Source organism: Ursus americanus, chromosome 6 (genome assembly GCF_024610735.1).
Source record: "Ursus americanus isolate L20-20 chromosome 6, mUrsAme1.1.p, whole genome shotgun sequence".
Taxonomy (NCBI): Eukaryota; Metazoa; Chordata; class Mammalia; order Carnivora; family Ursidae; genus Ursus; species Ursus americanus.
In genome coordinates this window covers 48,712,522-48,728,082 of record NC_142132.1, presented here as the reverse complement: position 1 = coordinate 48,728,082, position 15,561 = coordinate 48,712,522, and the positions used below count along the sequence as shown (strand labels likewise).

The 15,561-nt window shown below is 46.6% G+C and overlaps 1 protein-coding gene across 6 annotated transcripts in view; it reads right to left on the bottom strand.

Moving 5' to 3' along the window:
- KCNMA1 (potassium calcium-activated channel subfamily M alpha 1) overlaps positions 1 to 15,561 on the bottom strand; it is a 710,872-nt gene that overhangs the window by 215,249 nt on the left and 480,062 nt on the right. For all 6 annotated transcript variants that reach the window (XM_045783283.2, XM_045783284.2, XM_045783288.2 and 3 more), the window contains exons 7-9: positions 6,555 to 6,630; positions 4,300 to 4,470; positions 2,622 to 2,713 (exon numbers count right to left, since the gene is read on the bottom strand). In XM_045783283.2, the coding sequence (XP_045639239.1) occupies positions 2,622 to 2,713; positions 4,300 to 4,470; positions 6,555 to 6,630 (339 nt within the window). The remainder of the gene's footprint in view (positions 1 to 2,621; positions 2,714 to 4,299; positions 4,471 to 6,554; positions 6,631 to 15,561) is intronic.

Genomic DNA, 15,561 nt, shown 5'->3' with positions numbered 1-15,561 from the left:
TATGTTTGCTGCCAGAATCCATGCTTGCTTGCTCAACTGAAGACCTTATATTGTTAATTACTACCACATGCCCGTATCCCAAGCGAAAGAAAACTTATTGATTCTGACAGCCCATTCTCTCAACACTGAATTCCAAATGAAAACTCAAATTTTGGCCAAACATAACATTTCATCAATCTTGTTCTACTGACTGGAAAACAACATCAAACAAAGGGTGCTAATGGCCTTTATTACCGTTCCTTTCCCAAGCTTATATTTTCTGATGAAAGATCTAAGTGACCAAAGGGCTTCTTTAAACTACTTAGTAATTAGCTTTTGAACCAGGAAACAATGTGTAAAGTAAAGTGAATGGTCCCAGTGTTGATGACAGGACCTACTCTCTGTCCTCAGGGTCGGGGGACATCGGAGACCCAAAGAGCACATTAAAAGCAAAGTGTGTATTTTCATAAAGGAGAAGAAAAAAAGAAAAAGAAAAAAACCCAGGCTAAAAGGCCGTGATAAAAGATGACAGAGACAGAGGCAGGACAAAAGCCAGGGGAAGGCTGTGATCTGAAGTCATCAGCACTCCAGGGTTTGAGTGGAAGTGCCAAGGCGAAAAAGATGACCAGATCTGACCAGGTGCGGGTGAGAGACTGCTGTTCTGAGGCCCCCTCTGGGGTGCCCACCGACAAAAGCCACCAGCCACCTGGCCCACCCACACTGGACCAGGGAAACTATTTCGAGAAAAAACATTGTACCTGGAGTGAGAGTCAAGAAATATGTTCAACGTAGACTTCGGGGCAATTGACTTTATGGGCTTCTTCAGGGGCAGTGATAAGGAAATGCTGGCTGAGCTGGTGGGGTGGGAGGCCATAAACAGAGCCAGCTCCTCAGAATGCCTTCTGCTTTATGGCGACCTGTTCACACCTTAGAGGTGAAATGGACAGAGGAGCTGTTTGCCTCTTGGCAATGGAATAAATGACCAGTGGGAATCTCTGGACTTATCTGGCCCTTTGGATCCAACCAATGGCCCAGAAATCAGAACAGCTTGGTGCTCATCTCATCCAGGGCTGTTAAGATAATAGGAAGAGGAGGGCTCCATTAGAGGGAAGGTGGAGGAATGTGCTGCCGCCACGGAAGAGACGCCAGTTGGCCTCCTCTCGCTCACTGTCCTTTGTTCCTTTGAAAGGAAACTGGTGTCCTGTGGGTAGTTCAAGAAAATGAGTCTTTTTTTTTTTCCACCTCCTCATTTTCTGAACGAAGGACTGGACACCTGAGCTCAGGATGCCCTGGGATCACCGGCAGGAGACGAGGTTTCCTCCATCTAACAGGACTGTCAGGAAAGGCGCAGGCGAAGGGCAAGGGCAGTGCTATGGTTTTATTTTCTCTTAAAAAACAAAAGAGGCTAGGCAAGAGTTCACCTGAAAATGTATTAGGGGAGGGGCACTCGGTTCTTCGATCGGAGCTTCTAGGACTGGGAAGGGGCCTGAGTGATGAAAGTATTCTCATCTCAATCTGGATGGTAATTACTGGGCGTGTACATAGGGACACATCCCTTGAGCTGTACATTAAAGCTGTGTGCCTCTTACTCTACGGAAGTTAAAACAAAAACGAAAACAGCCAAGCTGAGGACCCAAGAAAAAGCTTTAAAAAAAAAAAAAAGTAAAGAATGGTTGCCACCAGCCCTGCCTGGTATGCCGGTAGAGGACAGAGATGCTAGGGCCCTGCTGTTTACAGAGCAGTCAACCCTCTGGTTGATGATGAACCCACGCATTGATATGGATATTGATAAAAGGATCAGAGCCCAAAATGAAATAGTCCCCAAGAAGAAAGCATTGATGTACGGACAAACCATAGATAGAATCTGTCTTGCCCAGAAGGAATCTCAGCTGAGTAATGAGTCCCTCTGAGGACAAGCTTGGTGCCTCCTGGCTAAAGAGAATTGGTTTCCTGGCTGCCGCAGTGCCTTGATGGTAGGCAAGGTGACCTTGACCTTGCCGTCCCTAAGACTTCCCTGCTGGAGGACAGTCCCATGTTAATGCTGCACACAGACACACAAAACCCATAGGATGGCATCACACTAGTCTGGGGGACCAGAATGTAATCACTAAGCCAGTCGATGTAAAGAATGCGTGAGCTTGGTTTCCTGGGGAGGGATTAGGACAGAAAATAATACAGGCCCAGTTACTTAGGGACCCCTTCCAGGAAAAATGCAGGATGTGTCTCAGAAAGATGGGTGGGGAAGAAAGCCCCGAATGGGCCCAGGTCCGGGTAGTCGGTCCACGGGTGACAGCTTCCTGGGGTGACTCTGACATCACACCCCACACAGAATGTGGCTCTTCCCTCACAGAAGCTTCTGGGGGGGAGGGGGGAGGGGTGGGATTCAGGCGTCACCGCCAGAGGGGCTCTGGAAAGTCACTCAACCCCATCTCTTCTGATGCAACTGACTTACTTTCTGCCTCCATGTTTGTTAAAAGTCCCGCCGAATTTATTCCGATTCAGGATGAGAGCAGCAATTTCGGGCACGTAGCGGGCAAACATTGCCTACATGCATGAAACAAAGAAACAAGAGCCAAAAAAAAAATGGCATGCAGAGAGGATTCTACCACAGCGGAGGCAGCAAAACCTCTTGGCATACTTACTTTCTTCCACTAACCGCACTATAGGAGCCCCCGTATTTCTTGCGGTTTCCTATTAATTCTATGATTTCAGGGACGTAGCTGGCAAACATGGCCTGAGGAGAAGACAGGAGACAGAAGAGAGACTGAAAAGACAGGCCAAAGAAAGGGGTGACCTTTTCAGAAGGGGGGGGTGGGCTCTAAGATCCGAAAACACAAAAGGGTTAGAATTGCAAAGGCATATACTAACACAGTGGATTCTAAAAATAAAAGCACAAAAAGGGCAAGCTCCTGAAAATACACAGGACAAAATGAACGTTAGCCAACCTGGACAACAACAACAACAACAAATCATAGTCAAGAAAAATACAAGGGAGACAGAAATAAATAAGCTGACATCTAGCTTTTCTTGCTGAAGGGAAGACAGTACAGGGGGTGCATGCTGGTGAAATCACACACACACACACACACACACACACACAACCACAAGGCAAGACCTTCCTTTCTAGTTCAAAATCACAGGAGAATCAATGCCTTTTTGCGTGATGAAAGACAATAAACACCAAAAGAATATTAAAATAATATAAACTTTTTCCGTTTAAAAAAAATCACTAAAAAGCACAAAAGGTAAATTTAGGAAATCACATGGGAGGAAAGAAGAGCAAGGAGAAACACAAATCTGCCATGTTTTGTCCAACAAACATTGTGCTGGTGGCTGGATCAGTGGGTCTCATTACCTACAGGGACCTCCCTGGTGCTGAGGGAGCGCTTGCGTTAATGGACACACGCACATGTACATTTATATACATTTTTTAAATGTATGTATGTCGTATGCATACAGAACACAGACGTATATGCATCCTATAAATGTATGTGCGGTGCGCATGTGCGAAAGCTGCGTGTGAGGGAGGCTTCTATTGCTTACCGCGGACCCGGCAAAAATCTCCATTTCAAATGAGCTACTTGGAAAGACAAAATGTAGCAACCGACCACGTGTTGCCAGAAATCCCCCTTGAAAATTACATCATTACTGACCGTTACGATCTGCAAAGACCAGAAAAGCAAATAGCGAAACTTTCTGACTTAGAAAGGGGGAGGGAAGCATCCCACGGGTCGCTGCCCCGGGGAGTCAGTCCGCTGTTTACAAAACCACACTCGGCTCCGCTAAGGCTGTCTACCTGCGTGAGACCCGCAGGCTTTCCGTCCTCTGCGGGGACACTACTCTTCAGGGCAGGCCCCAGCCACAGTGTTTGTTGGAAGTTTAGGGGAGGATCGTGAAGGGTGTGGGGGAGCTCTTGAAACCGCAAACTGTCTAGAGTATCCACAGCATCGACCGGGTCGGGTGACAGCAGCTGTCCCTGCAAAGTGTCAGCTGCCGAATGACATTACTAAGGGACAGACACTCTCACTTAATAACTGAGCATCACTTCCTTTAAGACAATTAGGTTTCCTCCTGGCGAAAAGGCTGACCCCGACAAGGGCAGGGTGCCTGGGTCTCTGGGAAACAAGTCTAACATACCAAAGAAATATGCAGAAAGGTCACCATTGCGTTTGGATTTGCTTAGCCTGATTGTAACACTAAGGCAATCACTTGCTGGTAATGCAGAAACACAGGATCAAAAATACAAAGCTTTAAAGAAACGGATCATAGAAAATATTAATGACCATAAAAAAAATCAACATCGTAATAAAGAGTTTTTACCAGTCCCCCGAGGATGAAGAAGACCATGAAGAGGCGCCCAAGCGTGGTTTTTGCGTAAACATCCCCATAGCCAACCGTGGACATGGTGACCATGAGTAAATAGACACATTCCCAGTATGTGAGAGCCTGGTTGTTTTGGAAATTTTCCCATGGGTCCCCGGAATTCTCCACCTAAAGCAAAGGGACAGGGGAGAAAAAAGATGACATTGTGTACGTAGGCTATACCAGGAACACAAAAGCGTTAGCAGGCTTAACACCAGGTGCCTGCCGCCCCAGGTGAGTTTCGCAGCGATGACTCGGAGCCTCCATGTGGGTACTGGAGAAAGTGGGGGTAGAAACGTACACGTGCCTTCCTGACTGATGCGGCAGATGGGGAAAGGAACAGAGATAAATATCCCTAGTCCGGTTCTCTTCTTCATTGTTAAAGATTCGAAGCCAGCTGAGTTTGAAGGCATTGCCCCCCTCCACGTTTTACAGCATTCACCTCGAGGAAAGAGCCAAAGAGCCCTGCCCTGACCTTTCTCTGTGAGTTCCTGCTCAGTCTCAGAGGGCCTGGCTCCTGCGCTCCAAAGAAATTCGAGACTCTCTCACCGGAGCCCTCCTCTTTTCATCATTTTGACCAAGGTGAGGCTTGGTGGGCTTCCCTCACTCAGACCTTACACTCGAACCCCAAACAGCATCTCTCGGAGTCTGACTCTGCTCTCCTGGCTTTGCAGAATGTCAAGAATGGCACTACCCTGCAAAGGGCAGGAATTTCCCTGAGTGCACAAAAATCGAGCTCATGAGAACAATGTGCTTTTGTGCAACCCCTCAGACCTAGGGTCCGCAAGCTTTCTCAGTAAAGGACCAGATAGTAAATATTTTCAGCTTGTGCAACGTAGAGTTTCTGATCTCTGTAGCATCAATTCCACTCTGCAGTTGGTGAATCAGCCAGAGGCAATACTTAAAGGGGAGTGGATGAATTGGGAGCCCTTTTTCCCCGGGGGTGCAGTGTGCCCGACTTTACAAAACACCTCCCCTTCCCATCGATCTGACCCACCGACAAGGCTGTGAGGCAGGCAGGAGAGGAGCTACTGCTCTCAGGGGAGAGGGAGAGATGTGGGCTGGATCGCCAGGTCTACCCGGGATCCCAGCCCTGCGGCACACGGCACGGGCAGTGCCTGTGATCCACCAGCATGGCCCACGTGGCAGCCAGTCTCCAGGCCCCCCATCCACCGAGCTTCTGGTTCTTGCTCTGCAGAAAGTTTCCAAAACCTAGCCTCTTTCACACATCACTTCTTGAGCTCGACATGCCGTTTCCATGGAGGTTTCCTGGAGGAGCAGCAGCTCCGTCACAAAATGTAAGTTGAGGTCAGCTCACCTCACAGGACCACTGAAGACCATGTATGGTGATTAGGGTGCTTACCTACTAAGAGTGATTTCTGCCAAAAATTCTATCAGCATAAAAGGGGGGGGGTGGGGAGCCCTCAGATCTACTGACTGAATGGGAGCCCCCAGCGTCCATCCCAGGCCCCCTTCCTTCGCACGATAATTACATAAATCCCGATGATGGGAGGTAACTAAATGCACCCTCCACCCCTTAACAGAGATAGAGGCTCAGCAAGGGAAAGGCACCTTTACTCAAAGCTTCAGAGTGAGATGAGGCTCCTTCCGGTTTGTGTTTGTATGAAACACACTTCCAACAAAAGCTGTGGTCCCTAAAAGCAGGGATAAATGTCAGCCTTGAAGAGGTGAGAAGAGCTTGACCCAATAATGGAAGCCTTTCAAAGAGTCATTAATTTAAAAGAATTAACATTTTGGAGATACAAAATAACTTGACAAATAATCAGGCAAAAGAATCAAAGGTGGCTTTTTGTAAGGGGGAAGTGGAGAGAAACTGAGGGATCTGGATTTGTTGTTTATTAAGAGATGTGGGTCAAACTTCCAACCTTATCATTAAGACCTTTTCAAGTGTTGGCTGAGGAAGCACTGCCATCTTGTGGCTTGCTGGAGTTACTGCAGACAGAGTGAAAAATCCACCAGACCAGTGAGCTGAAAAACACAGGTTAATGAAGCGAACATCATTCACCATTTGGAACTAGTTTTGGGTAAAAGGGTTGGAAACCCAGACAATTGTGCAGTTGCTTCTCCTTCTCCTACATTCTGCAGAGAGGCTGAAGTTTCTCTCCAGGGAGAAAGATTTCAAGTAATAAAATGATGCAGGGATGGACTTACTGCAGAAAAGCCAGAGCTGAAGCATCGTTAAGGATACTTACCAAATGGATGAACCCGGCTGCTGTTAGCCATGTGCTGATAAATATGGAGAGCAGATTCACCAGCTTGATGGAATTACTGTGCAAAAGAGACAACAAGCAAAATCCCCAAGTTACAAGAGAAGACCATGTTCGGGCTGCTTTCAGAGCGAGAGCAATCTTTAGAGGACAGGCACCCCACCTCTACTCCCCAGTGTTTCCTCCATCATAAGGGAAGGTCCCGGAAGACAGCATTGGTAGGTAGGGCCAGAGCCTATAGAAAAATGACATCTGGGCCACTAAAAGTGACCCCTAAACCTCCACTGGGTTTAACATTTCTTTAATTAAATTTTATTTTGAAAATTTTTATATCTACAGAAAAATGGAAAGAAGAGTATAATAAACACTTATATGCCCTTCTTCTAGATTGATCAATTAATATTTTAACAGTTTCTTTGTATTCTTTTTCTTTTCTTTTTTCTATTTTTTTTTTTTTTGGCTGCACCATTTACATGTACATTGTAGACATCATGACACAACCCTTAAATACTTTAGCGTTTAACACCTAAGAGAGACACCGTGCGACAGAACCACACTACTGTCGTCATGCCCAAGAAAATGCACGTGAATTCAGGAATGTTATCTAAAATACACTCTTTCTTTACATCTCTCCAGTTGCCCTGAAATTGCTTAGTGATGTTTTCATTTTTTCACCCCTGCCGGAAGCAGTCAAGATTCAGGCATTGCATTTGGTTACTGTGTTGCTTTCTTTATTCCAGGGGTCAGGAAACTTTTTCTAAAAAGGGACAGATGGTAAATTTTTTAGACTTTGCTGGTCACAGTCTCTGTGGCAGCTATCCTACTTTGTTGCCATAGCATAAAAGTCAGTAAGAGAATGGATGTGTCTCTGTTCCAATAAAACTTTATTTACAAAAACAGGCAATGGGCTGGATAAGCCCTTGGACTACAGAGTTTGCCAACTCCTGCTTTGTTCTCCTTTCATCTGCCCCCTGCCCTTTCTGTTTGTTCTCCAGGACATTTAATTTTCTGTGCACTCAGGTCAGCTGTCTTATGGAATGTCCCACATTCTGGATTTTTCCCATTGTTTCCCCATGAGTAGATCCTGTTTAAATGGTTCTGTTAAGAATATCTGCCTGGGTTGGCATCACATCAGGAAATCTGAACTCAGCACTAGGTCCAGTCTGTTGGTTAAGGTGGGAATGTGAAATCTTGCCACCGAAAGGAGCCCACTTCCCTTTGTAATTAATATGTCATCTATGCAGTGAGAATCTGAGACTGTATGACCATCCTGTTCCCGCACAACCTCCTGTCTAATAATGTCGGCATCTATCAGTGTTCCTTGAGTGGATCAGTTGGGACTCAGTAAAATTTAAGCACCCTGAAAGCAGAGGCCTTGTCTGTCTGGATCCCACGAGTGCAGTTAAGTCCCTGGCACATAGTAGGGCCTCTATGCATAACTCCTGAGTGAACTGGCCCCTCCCCCTGCATTCTTCCCTCTTAGCTTCGCCCTTGTTGTTAGCAGGTCACTTCCCTATCCAAAGGCTCCCTGTTGACTAGAATGTTATGTCCAAACTCCTTCCATCCTTAACACCTGCTGAAGGTTCAGGCTTACCTACCACCTCTTCAACATCAGCTCTTGAAACCTCCATCACAGCCAAACTTGTGTCCTGTGACTGTTTATATCACCAAAGACGGTCCTTCCCATCTTTGGAAATACTTTCGTTTCTTTGGAGCCTGGTTCAATCCCCATGTCCTTGTCAAAGTGCCCCTCCCCCACCTGTGATACAAAGTGACTCCTCCTGGCTCTTACTTCCGGCCACTCCTTGGTAATCAATCTCATTGTCTTAAGACATCTTTTGTAACACTGTTTTAGATTGCCGTTCGTCTCTTATGTTCCTGGCTGCATTTTGCAGAAACAAACTCTATTTTCTACCTCTTTCAGTCTCCGCATACTGGCGGAACGCCCCCCACAGGGTTCAGCCCATCATTCTTGATTGATTGTTCTCTGCCCTCTCCTACTTCTTTCTCAGGGGGAACCAATGATTTAAATCCTGAGAGTTTAAGAGCGTAGTAACAGTAATGGCTCACATGATTCTTTTATGGTGCTTACTACGTGCTCACCCTTCTAAGCGCTTCGTGTGTATTAACTCCTTTACTCTTCATGACGACTCTGTGACGTCACCCAGACCCAAACTCACACAGTAAGCAGCCGGGTTGGAATGTGAGCCAGGGCAGTTTTGCCACAGAGTCTGCCCTCTTGGTCACTACATTGTCACAGACTGGTGTCTGTCAGTCTTCCTTGATCGCTAAAGCAAAGCTGCGTCTGCCCCCGCGTTCTATGCACAGGATATGAGAAGGTCAGAGAGAGCTGCCCTGATAACGACAGAGACTCTCTAGACACCTTGATTAACCTCTTGAACTGCCACAAGAAAGAATGGAAAGGAAAATTCTGGTAACTACATCTACCCTGGGGTCACCACATGGAGGAAGGCAGGAATGGGCTGCCGTCCAGGGTAGGCCAGGGGCTGAAGGAGGAGCCCCTCATTGGAGGTCAGATCAGCAGTTCTAGAACAGGCACGAGGCCAGAGTCCAGCTTGCCTCTTCCTTCAATCTTCTTTTCTTTATGGAATTGAGCAGAGGAACCCATGGTCTTAGTTTTTTCTAGAGTTGGTTCTAACAGTTCAAGGGAAAAATAGCCAGATATGTTAAAATCTGTTTGATACTGATCTTTCGAAATGTGTGGAATGACTTCCTTCTGGTTCAAAAACGGAAAAACAATAAACATGTCTACTCCATCATTCTTGGTCATCTCGAGAGTTGCCAGATTATGGGTTGCCTATAGAAATCGCCAAATGTACTGAGTCCTTATTGTATGTGCTAGGCATTGTGTCGGATTCTTCATTTTCTTCAGATCTTTACCATTCTACCTTTTGATACAGGTACTATCACTGTTCCCACTAACCAAACAAGGAAACTGAGGCTTGGTGTACTTAAGCAGCTTGCCTGAGAAGACATGGTTGGCAGGTGGTGGGGTTAATATTCGAAACAGGCCTGTCTGATCCAAATCCTAGTTAACACAATAATTGGGAGAAGCAGTACAGAGCTCTGTTTCTATTTTTCTGGGGTTCATCCTACATCCCTTTCTCAAGGACAGCCCTGTCCTCAGCCTCTGACCTGGATGGGGTGTCACTCAAAGTCTCCCACCTGTCACTCTACCTGGGTGGCCTGAACCACACTGGCCGATGGTGGAATTCTCAGCTCTAAAGGGCTGTGAAGAACGGCTTATCAGAGGCATTTTTTAGGAATGGAGTGGGAAAGAAAGAATATCTCCTTCTGAGATTCGGGTGCAAAAAATGTAAGTCTGGAGCTCTAGAAGGCCATCTGCCTTGGAGAAAGCCTGCCTGAGAATGTCACCTAAAAGAGATAAAGAGAGAAGCAGAATCCTGATGAGAGACTTTGAACCCCTGGAGCCAGACATGTCCAATTCTGTCTTGAATCCCAGTCACTACCAAGGCTGGTTCAAAGTAGACTCTGTCCCTCACAATTAAAGTCATCTGCCCACAGCAGATGGGGTTAATATCCAAAATGCTCTCTGAGAATCTAACAATTGCTCAGGTCTACAAAGTAGGCCTGGGACTATCTCTACCTAAGAAAAGAGGGCGGATCCTGTAACACCACCAACTGTGCTCGGCAGTATGAGCAGTTTCCAGGCTCTGCCAGTTCTGGATGGACCCGGCATTTACAAGGGCAAGCACAGATCTGCTCAATCCTGGCCTTTGTCCCTTTTTCCTGACACTCCGTGGGTCATGCAACCACCTTTTGGTAGTTTCTGGAACTGTCACTGGAGATCACCAACTGACCAAAATCATGTTAAAAAATCTTCTATCTAAGCCTCCCCTGAGAGCAGAGAGATACATAATTCTTGCCTTTCTGTTCCCTGGAGCAGCCTGTCAGCCCCAGAGGCCTACTCGCTGGACTTCAGAGCATTCTTGCTCTCGAAGGACAACCCCCCCCCCAACCAGAGACAGTCAGAGTAGAAATAAAAGTATGGATATAAGACATCCACCCAACAAGCCATTAGGAGAAGCAACTCTGACAACTTCAGTTCAATGAACTTCAGCTCATTGTTGCAGCTGGAACATCACTATGTCCCAGTCCCAACTAGTTTCTCAATGGGAAGCCAAACTACAGCGAAACCTCCGGACCTCTACCTTGTGAGTCCTCCAAGGTGTGAGCTAACACTGGAGAGGGAGAGGCAGAGGAGGAACAGGTAGCTGGTATCTCAGAGAAGCATGTACATACAGTCCCCGACTCACAAGGGTTCAATTTACATTTTTTTTTGGTGTGAAAGCCATATGCCTTCAGAGACACTAGATCTTGAGTTTTGAATCTCGGTCTTTCCCTGGACTAGTGAGAGGCAGCATGATTTCTCTTGTGATCCGGGGCAGTGGCAGTGAGCTGCAGCCCCCAGTAATCCACGTGACCCCCCAGAGCAAACAACTGATACGCAACCACGGGTTTTCACTTCTGGTACAGTATTCAATAAATTACATGAGCTATTCATCCCTTTATTCTGAAATAGGCTTTGTGTTAGATGACTTTGCCCAGGTGTAGGCTAATTTAAGTGTTCTGAGCACATTTAAGGTAGGCTAGGCTAAGCTAGGATGTTGGAGAGGTCAAGTGTATCAAATGCATCTTTGACTTAGGATATTTCCAACTTACAATGGGTTCGTCCAGACCTAACCCCATTGTAAGCTGAGCAAACTGTATTGTTCATCTTCCGAAAGGATAATTAAATACCAAGTTGATTCGCTTACGCACTCCCAGATCCTTGGAACCTGAACAAAGCAGTTTCCTACCAATCACCATGTGGAACCCTCTCGAGATATTAAAACTATTGTAGCCTTTGAGCCTCTTGGTGCTTTGGATAAACAGCCTAAATATGATGATGATTAATTTCTAAACGATTGTCATAATGATATTAATAGTGCTTAAGGGAATTCTTTCTGTGTGTAGAACAGTTCATCATTGTTGCTCAAAGAGTCCATATTCAGCACTGAAATCTGATTATTTTTCTGGCATTAGCATCAGTACAGAGGGCTAGTAATAGGAATGTGCTCTCCAAACTAAACTGTACAACCAGACGATCAGCTAAAGGCCCTGTGAAAAAGATGCAAGATTAACTCTCAGTGGACTTTCTCCATACTTTGAAATTTGAACCTCACCAGGTTGCACACGGCTCCTTGGGAGGCGGGAGAGGGTAGCAGGGATAAGTCTGTGTGCTCTGCATGGCAAAAGGGCCACTGGAAGTAGGCATAGGTTTGTGACCAAGACCATGGGTCTGAGCCAAACATGAACTTCCCAGTGGTTAGAATGATTGGAACCATTCAGATTCAAGCCCCTTTCTCATGCCTTGAGGGAGGCAAGAACTGTGACCTTATCATGAGAACCTAGCTCATCTAAAGAAAATCATTTTCATGTTGTCCGTTACCATTTCTGGGTCCCCGACTCATGAGTTCTCAATAGCCATTAGAGGAATTTACATTACTAGATACAGTGAATTATCTAAGGGCAGGCATAGATATCTTTCTGTTCCTGTAGATCACAGACCTTTCCAGGACCAGGTACACACTGGAAGAGAGAAAGTCTGTCTCTTTCTGAAAGTATAGCTACCAACCCAGAGCTAGGGTATGCCATCTTTGCCCTCATTGTATTTAACAAGTCATGTTTTGGTCAACACTGAAAAATGTCATCCACTTTCTACAAAAAAGGACAAATCTGTCCCTGCTCAGCTTGTCCACTACTTTCCTCCTTTGTGGCTGAGGGTACAGCGAGGTGTCAGTGGCTCCATTTGTTTTATTGTTGCCTTTGCTGGACAGATGTAAGGTATCCACCCCCGAAAAGTCAACGGGACAAGACCACATTGGGATGAACGGTCTGAACTGTAAGCAAAATCAGGTTCTGTCAGTTCTGCCCTTTCCATACCTCTCTACCCCTCTTCCTGCTCTCCACCCCAACCTGCATGGCTCAAGGCCATTTCCTGGTGCTGCTTGCCTGGACGACTGTCCTGACCGGTCTAATGGTCTCCAGTCTTAGATGTTTCAAATCCATCATACAATTGGTGGACTTGTAGATCTTTCTGGAACGTAGATCTAACCACATTCCTGTCCTGCTTAAACCCTCCAGTGATTCCTTCTCACTCTCTGAGTTAAATCCATGACATATAAGAGCCTTCGTGGTGTGGCCTCTGCCTGGACAACCCCTTGCCATCTCCATAATGAATACTCTTTTTTAATAACTTAACCTTGGAGCCATTGCCAAGGTCATATTTGTAGTACAGTGATTTAGTTCTCCAAACTAAATTATTATTATTTTTAGAGAGACAGAGAGCACAGGGTGACGAGGGGCAGAGAGAGAGAGGGAGAGAGAGAATCCCAAGCAGTCTCCACACCCAGCACAGAGCCTGACACAGGGCTCGATCTCACAACCCTGAGATCATGACCTGAGCTGAAATCAAGAGTTGGGCGCTTCACCGACTGAGCCACCCAGGCATCCCGAGCACAGTCTACTTTAATAATCAGTAAGGCCACTGCCATTTAAAACCAACTGTTGCATGATCCACATTTTCATCATCAACAAGTATACATCAAATGAGATGCGGAATGATAGACTTTAAAACCGAGCTCCTTATTTTGCTCTGAGTGTAGAATAATTATGCGTCCTCTCCCCTGTGAGTTTGCTCGCCAGTGTGCAGGGCCACTGAGGCACCGCCAAAAGCTCAATGGCATAGAGGGGACCCTGTCCCCTTCAATAGGCCATTTTCCAGACAAGGAGCATGGTAGGCCCCCCTATTGGCTGGCAGTGTAAGGAATGGTCCTGATGCTGTCCCATCACTGTGACTTATTTCTTTCATCTGTGTTTTCTCTGTCATCCTGTTCACTCTGGTTTCCTCTGCTGCCCACTTAATTCTCTCTCTCTCCCCCCACATACTTCTCTGCTCTGTTTCTTCCTGCTCTTTGCCGAGCAAGGCCGCCAAAGGACAGAAGATGAAACTGCAATTTCAAGCCATTATTTCAAATCACATTTGCAATGTCTCTATCCCTACCTAACACCACAGATCGGTGGTGGGGATTGGCCACTCAAGAAAGCCAGACAAAATCCCCCTAAAGAAGATTCCAGGGATGCACCCAACCTCCTAGAAGGTCATTGTGAACACAGCAGAGTACAGGGCAGTCACCAAAAAATCACTCTGTATCCAAAACCCTACAAAAACCAAGGCTTGCACTTCTCTGCATCAGAGCCTTCAGGATCTGGGCTCGGGGGTGCACAGAGAAGGAGAGAGAATGGGATCAGAGAGTTGGTTTAAAGCCTCTAGAGTTCTTACAAGTAAGTCAAGTTTTATTCTCTGCCTGGGATCTGGCCCTTGCCTGTCCTCCTAATGTCATCTTTATTTTCCTAGCACAAAGCGCCCAGTATCCAAGTGCACAGGACTACTCAAAGCTCCCCCCAAGGAACAATTTCTCTCACTTGTGTGCTTTTGCAACTTCTGTGATTGGAGGTCAGCACCACCCTCTCTGACCCTCACCTGCCCAAGCCCAGCCCCACATGGACGACACTTCGTTTTCTAGGAAGCTTGCCTGAGACAATACCTTTTCCTTGAAAACAGCCTTGACTCCCCCACACTCATGTCAAGCCTGGTTTCAGTCCTCTCCCCTGTGCCTCACCACCAAGCCCCCCAGACCCCCATGGAGTGTGTCCCAGCACCAACCCACCACGGGTCCTGCTGGCTCTCCCTCCCCTTGCGCGCTCTGATAGCAGGATGCTACCCTGGCATCCGCCTGGCTGCTGGTACAAATGGACGCTCAATGCAGGTTTGTTGAATTAACCGAGTCATCCACATAAGCAACAGGAACTGGAACAATCCAAGTTGTGGGGTTGTGCTGAAAACACCCTCCACCATAGAAAGAGTCCGAGTGGGAATGGGGTGCTGGGGAAATGCTGTTCGGGCCTCAGGAGAGCAGACACCCAGCAGCCTGCCACCCCGTGACTCCTCCCTAAGGCCACTTTCTCCCGACTTATAGTCACCTCTTTCCCCAGCTGGCTGCTGCGGCTCTCTCCCCCGTGCACTGGGAGAATGAACCACCCTAACTGTGGAGTTATCACCAGGGCCGATAGTGCTATTTCCGGCACCTAAAGGAGAGGAAGCTTCTCCAAGGAATGGGAAATTGGTGGATCTCTTCATAGAAGTCCAGGACAAGATATTTCATTCACTTGGCTTATCATTCTCCCAAGTCCAAGAACGATCCATATGGAATGCAAGGAAAATGAGAATAGTTTTCTTTCCACGTTATTCCTTGGAATAATGGCACATTCTTAAAACACTGGTGTCAGAGAACTAAAATCCCCCTAATTTATGATGTATACACAAACCAGGGAACGAGGGGTCCTATACCATGTCCGGGAGTGCGGTTAACCCCACATAACACCTTCCCCACTGGAAAAAACAAGTGTCTCTTAAATACACTCCCTGTACTTGGCCCTGGGGATGCCCTGGTTCTACCCTAAAAAATATAGTTTAGCAGGGCAATTGTGACATAGGTAAGCATGGAGGGCTGCTAGCTTATCAATACTTCTAATTTCAAGAGTAATATGAGTCCGTTGCCCAGAAGAGCCATAAAAAGGGAGAAGGAACCAAAAAAGTTTCCTGTCGCTCAGAAGAAATACGAAGAATAACAATATTCACTCTCTGTTAGTATTATTACATACTATTAAATGGCACATCAGTGAATGCTGACCCCATGAGAGTGCAGAGCGGTTGGGCCTCACTAGACAGGACTTCGATCGCAGTAGGTGCTCATTTGCTTTCTACCTTGGCTAACAGAAAGCGAATTTATCCCACACGTGCACAGAAACCGACATGGAATTAAAACAAACCAAAATAAACAAACAAAACACAGGAACCCCAGAGAGGGAGGCCAATAGCCTGTCACACGTGTTGGCTGGGACGGGT